At 39.4% G+C, this 6,276-nt stretch overlaps 1 protein-coding gene across 4 annotated transcripts in view; it reads left to right on the forward strand.

Moving 5' to 3' along the window:
• Positions 1-3,176, forward strand: part of LOC129092299 (apoptosis-stimulating of p53 protein 2-like) — a 29,584-nt gene extending 26,408 nt beyond the window's left edge. For 3 of the 4 annotated variants that reach the window (XM_054600203.1, XM_054600204.1, XM_054600205.1), the window contains 5 exons: positions 517-654; positions 869-1,002; positions 1,277-1,443; positions 1,616-1,815; positions 1,915-3,176. In XM_054600203.1, coding sequence (XP_054456178.1) covers positions 517-654; positions 869-1,002; positions 1,277-1,443; positions 1,616-1,815; positions 1,915-1,956 — 681 coding nt within the window. In that variant the 3' untranslated portion in view covers positions 1,957-3,176. Of the gene's footprint in view, positions 1-516; positions 655-868; positions 1,003-1,276; positions 1,452-1,615; positions 1,816-1,914 lie in introns of those variants that run through there. The other variant, XM_054600206.1, reaches the window with a different exon arrangement.
• Positions 3,177-6,276: the final 3,100 nt, after the last annotated feature.

The following is a 6,276-nucleotide window of genomic DNA, read 5'->3' on the forward strand; positions in this document are numbered from 1 at the left end:
TGACGTTATATAATTAGATAATCCCTATCAAGTACTGCTATTGTTTCTGGAGAAAATGGACTTTATTCCGCCTACACTAAGCGGATACCGACCCCACTTTCTCACGTTCTTTGTTGAAAATAAACACCAGTTTACATGTACTTGTTGTTAAGCTCTTAGTGAAACTCCTTAAGTGGGTTTATGGCTGGTTTTACCCAACAAGGACAAACCAGTGAGAAATTAGCAATATGACCTTTTTACCTCCATTTTAGACCCATTTTTTTGCATAATCATGGTTTTAGTGGAATGAATGTTTGTGGATAAACTGGATTAGCGATGCACTTTGAGACGGAAAACAAGTCCCTCCTCTGCTCTCAGTCCAGATTGAACACAACAGAGAGCGGACGCCTGCTCTTCAGCAGGACATACTTCAGCATGAGACTCTGCAGTCTCACGTCTTAGATTTTTACATCAATCTGTATTGTAATGGCTGCTTTAGGTCATCTCTGTGATACGCCGTTATGATTGTGTCTTTAGGGAAAGAGGACCAACTTGCGCAAGCTTGGCTCTGAACGCATTGATCACGACATGAGAGTGAAGTTCAACCCACTGGCTCTGCTGCTGGACTCTTCTCTGGAGGGAGAGTTTGACCTGGTCCAGAGGATCATCTATGAAGTAAGACATTTCCTCCGTAGTATAACATAGTTATTATGTATAAAATCACATTATATAATTAGTTTTTTTTAACTTGTTTTTCTGCTGTGTAAGTCAGCTATGACTGTATCATAGAAGTTTATATTAGAGATATCTAAAAGAAGTTGTATTTCACAATTTGCTCATGCAAAAATGAAACTGTCTCCCTTCACTCATTGTAATTTCTCATTCACAGGTGGAAGATCCCAGTTTGCCCAACGATGAAGGAATCACCGCCCTACACAATGCTGTCTGTGCCGGACATACAGAGATTGTCAAGTTTCTGGTTCAGTTTGGTGTCAATGTCAATGCTGCTGACAGTGACGGCTGGTGAGTTCAAGTTCGCTTCTGACACGACAGATTCAGACCAGTCCAAACTGTTATTATCAGTGTTTTGTTTTTTTCTTCAATTCAACTCTAAGTATTATCAAACAGTATGAGCTGGTTAACAACAGAACCCTGTATGAAGTGCAGTCATAAATGAAAGTATTTTGAAAGTCTCACTCTCCAGTCTTACTCTTTAGTGGTTGGTGTTTCTCATCTCCCTCTCCTGTATCCTCTGTTCTTACCTCATTTGTCTTTTCCCCCCCACCCTCTTACACAGGACACCTCTTCACTGTGCTGCATCCTGCAACAATGTGCAAGTGTGCAAGTTCCTGGTGGAGTCTGGTGCAGCAGTGTTTGCTATGACTTACAGTGATATGCAAACGGCAGCTGATAAATGTGAAGAGATGGAAGAAGGCTACACCCAGTGCTCCCAGTTCCTCTACGGTCAGTAAAAAAGCTATGTTATTATTTTTTATTTCTTTATTTTTTGCTCCATGTTACGCATGCTTTGTTCTTTATACTCATTTCAATTGTCTGTGTTTCTGTCAGAAACTCACGACACTTAAGTCTTTTGTGCTAATTATTTTTCTGTTACTTTAAATCTGTCTACCTTAAGGTGTGCAAGAGAAGATGGGCATCATGAACAGGGGAGTGGTCTACGGTCTGTGGGACTACAATGGCGAGAACCCTGATGAACTGATGTTCCGCGAGGGAGACTGCATGACCATCGTCCGCAGAGAGGACGAGGACGAGATAGAATGGTGGTGGGCGCGCATGGGTGACACTGAGGGGTACATTCCCCGCAACCTCCTAGGGGTGAGTCATGAGTCACTGAGACAGTGATGAAGATAAGTGTGTTTATTATTCTGTGTACAAATGTGCATTGTTGACATGTCTTCTTGTTGTTTCCAACAGCTCTATCCCAGAATAAAGCAAAGACAGAGAACCCTGGCTTAAAACGCTTCCCATTCCAGTGTGCCAGAACTCTCCAAAACACAAATACACGCACGCACACACACACAGACAGACACGCACACACGCAAAGGCTTTAACAGACTGGGGAAGAGAAGGACACTGCTTAAATGAAGAGACGGAGACAGACCAAACGATATGAAGGATCAACTATGAACTCTTTCTGGCACTTTTTTTCCTGTATCTACCACAGAGGGATTCTCCCTCACTTATTTTTCCAGGCCACACTGCGTACTGTGTACTTAAGACGCTGTTGACATTGTTTTCCTTTATTCCACTGTTTCTGCTGTTTATGTAATTAGTGTCACAAACTATTTCTTAACGGGCAGAAACACAAATGTTGGGATATAAATGGAACAAGCGGCATTCTCTTTGCGAGACATTTTTACACTTTTGAATAGTCTTTTAAAACCAGTAATCTGGGCTACTGGTGATTTTCTAACAGACGTCGAGCTCTAAATTGCATGAGGTGAACGAGTGGATGGATGATGATGATGATGATGATGATGCTTTTAAAAATGTTCTGTTACCATGACAATCTTTGGGGTGCCTGTTTTTTGTCACCTGTGTTGATTGACTCTGCCCCTTTTTATAACAGCACTAGAGGCGTAAAGTTTCAGTTGTGACCATCACTGTTCTGACTAAACAAAAAGAAAATGAGATGATTGGTGGGAAATATGGTGACGAAGCTTTTGATCGATCTATTGCTGTTTATTCTGTGGTCTATGATACCCAGGAAGCCAGTCTGCTTTCCTGCAATGTGGTTGTGATGCCATAGATACTGTGTATACATGTATTTCTGTCTTAAAAAGTAGTGAAAAGTTACTGTAGAAATTATATTGTTATGAAAATGGACTCTTTAGAAACCCTTCGACTAGGAAGGAGATGTTATGCAGTATGAAAAATAATATTTTATTACAGCCATTTCATGACAATATAATAATCTAAGAAGGCAAGCGTAATACCAGAATCCTTTTTAATAATCAGTAAGCGATGATGATGCTATATTGTAAAGTCAGAAACAATTTCTCAAGTCAAATAAAAAATTCAAAAACACGGAACTTACACAATATGAGTCCCCGAAGACTCAACCCTTATCTGTCAATGCAGATGTATTTATTTTTGTTACTTTTTCTTTAGCCCTTCTGTCAGTACTATAACCACAAATGTACTGTAGTATTTCAAACATTTACAATAAAATACTTTATACTAAGTTTTTGTAATCTTCTCGTTTTACCACAAATACAGACTGTTTTCCAGTTTTCTCATAATTGCGGTAAAGGTGAGTAGAAATATGTTGCTCTCCATGCATGTTTTTTTTTTTACACAATCGTTGCTGCCCTCTGCTGGACAGATGATTACTGTTCACCTCCAGGAGAATTAATCCAAATATAGAATAAGAGACTGAGGTGTGGGAGCAGGTTGTAAAATAAATAAATCTTGTTTAAGTGATCGAGTTGATAAAACTTGACTAAGACAGTCATGAAAAACATAGTCCTATGTTTTATTTATGTCCACGCATTTTATCTCAATACATATGGCTAGTGTTCTTGTTGCGACTAATGCTTTTATTGCAGACCTGTGTCCTCATCAAAAACATTTTATTGTATTGTTGACCCTTGTTAACCTACATAACAAGGGTCAACAATACACACGTAATACAACTTAAAATTGAAACTGGGTTAAAGATGACAACCTCAGAAGGAGATAACAGAAACATAATTGATGTGCTAAAACTATGTATGCATTTGTGTTTATCCATCATATAAATAATTTGTGGTGCTCCATCTTCTGCAGGTAAAACAGATTATAGGGCTGACGTGACTGCTGGTGACTGTGTGTGTTCACCTCTCACACCAAAGACTCCCTGGGTTAGGAGCTGAGCTCACGCTACTATGTCCCTATGTTACCCAGATTTATACGGCACATAATGTAAACATAACAAAGATTTATACGTTCCCCAGCGCTACATTTATGCTCTCCCATGGCCCTATTTGTTCCAATGGTTCTATATGTTCCAATGGCCCTAAATATTACATCAACCCATTCTCATCCCCAACTCATCACTGTACAGACGCTTGGCAAGGACCCCTTGGCGTCACTTAGGTTTAGGCAGCAAAACTACTTGGTTCATCCTCTGGGGACCTTGAATGTATGTAGATAATTATATGGCAATGAATCTCATAGTTGTTGAGATATTTTAGTCCGGACCAAATTGGTGCACCAACAGACTGAATGTCGTACAATGTTCACCATGTTCAACATCTTAGGTTTTAGTAGATCAGCTTCCTAATTAAAAAAATGTTTAGATCTAGATTCCTGTACACAATATATATAAAAAAAAATATATAGCTATAATTTCCACTGACTGGTGGTGAGTCCTATTGTATGATGTGTTTCTTGTGCGGATAGATCTCTGTCGCAGAGTGGTAGGTGGGTGAAACAATCCATTTTAATAATTATTATTCAAGGACAAACTGGGAGAGAAACAGAAGTGCTGCACCCTTTGATGTAGGCTAACTAATGTATCCACAACCTACTGTATGTGTTCATACAAACCAACCACCATCACCACTTTCTCAGGTACCTCTGTTGCCATGGTAACCGGCTACAGTGACGCTTCCACGTCCATAAACTCCAGTGGATTTCCTCTTTTGTGTCCCTTTTGTGAGTTCTATGGGATTAATGCAGCTGAACGTTTAAGACACAACCCCTATGCTGCACAAATCCCCTGTTGTATTGCAATAAGGAGTTGAGAAAAAAGGCCGAATTCAACATCAACACTGCTCGCTGAACATGACTCACTGCATTTATAATTGATACACACATTCAAAATGGATTAAAAGTTTGTATCAAGTCTTTCTTTAAAGAAAGTCATACGTGAAACGACGGTTGGCTTCTGTTTCACCCTTTATAATCAGAGCTCTCAATGATCTCTGCAGCACACAAGTCCTTTGTGTTTTTATGAGCAGTGTGAAGGTCTGCAGGGTATATACACACAGATACATATCTGATCTATGTTGATACTGTTGTCTTACGCAATATGATGATTAAAGTCCAATGTATACCTCCTCCGGGCTTGTTATTTTATTGGGTTTGTGTCTCTCTGTGTAAAGGAACAGGGAAGAATGATGGATCTGGCTCTGCTCACAGACACCCTCATTAAATGTTGAGCTTCTGTGTACATAGCATACACATTTACTGGGATATGAGATCTGCTGCACCATGAATCTCACCCAATCTAGAGAAGCAAATTTGAACATTTTACCAGAGGGTCTGGAGGAGAGTAAGGCGAGGAAACAGATGAGGACCTTAAGGTGGAATTATGTCTGCATGCCTGAATGTGAGTGATGTGAGCCTTGCATCAAAGTGTTTTGATAAAGAAAAAAACCTAAACAAAAGCAACAGTGACATCCTTAGCTCATGATACAAACATCCATTGTCTTTTGTAACCCTGTAGTAAGCATATATCGTTTGTTAGTGATCTTTGAACCAGGAATAACTGATTTTTTTTGGGGCAGAAAAACAAGTTGTAAAACACAACTCTGACATATCATCCTCTTTTAAGTTGATATTGTGAACTTAACAGCTAATAGTCGTTGTTCTTTCACATGTCCAGCAGTTACGAAGCAACATAATTATTCATCTTGAGCCTTTTCCCAATCCTAAAATGCCAAATCTCTCTTTCGACATACTAAATATTTACTTGGCATGATAAACAGTATGGTCGTTTGGGTATTGGCGCACAGAGTAAGTATGCCCCAATCACGTAGTATGTGGATAAAGTATGCCAAAAATACCAGGATGTCAGCGTGCTTTTCTGGCTATTCTGACCCACAATCTGACACACAAAATATTTGAGCAATAGGGTTAAAGTTCGAGGTGCAATGTTGTGACAAAGTTTGTCCTAATAAATGAATACTGCAGGCAACAGTGTGTACTTTGCAAGAGCAGCTGGAGCTTGTACTAAAAGTAAGAAAAATATAAAGTCTGTGAAGTTTTAAGGGGCTGTAAAGAGTGAACGATTTAATGCATAAAAAAACAGCATCAAACGATATGAAATGCTCACTAGAATGTTTAATCTTTTTCTTATTATTGTCAGGAGAAATCAGAGCAGCACTGAATAAATTCGGATTGTGCTCACAGAAGACATGTAGCACCCACAGAAGACATGTAGCACCCACAGAAGACATGTAGCACCCACAGAAGACATGTAGCACCCACAGAAGACATGTAGCACCCTTCAATAAAGTGAAGTTTAACATATATGACCTTCTACAATCAGCACACCTGGTTGTGTGTAAT

This window comes from Anoplopoma fimbria, chromosome 6, assembly GCF_027596085.1.
Source record: "Anoplopoma fimbria isolate UVic2021 breed Golden Eagle Sablefish chromosome 6, Afim_UVic_2022, whole genome shotgun sequence".
In the NCBI taxonomy this organism is placed as follows: Eukaryota; Metazoa; Chordata; class Actinopteri; order Perciformes; family Anoplopomatidae; genus Anoplopoma; species Anoplopoma fimbria.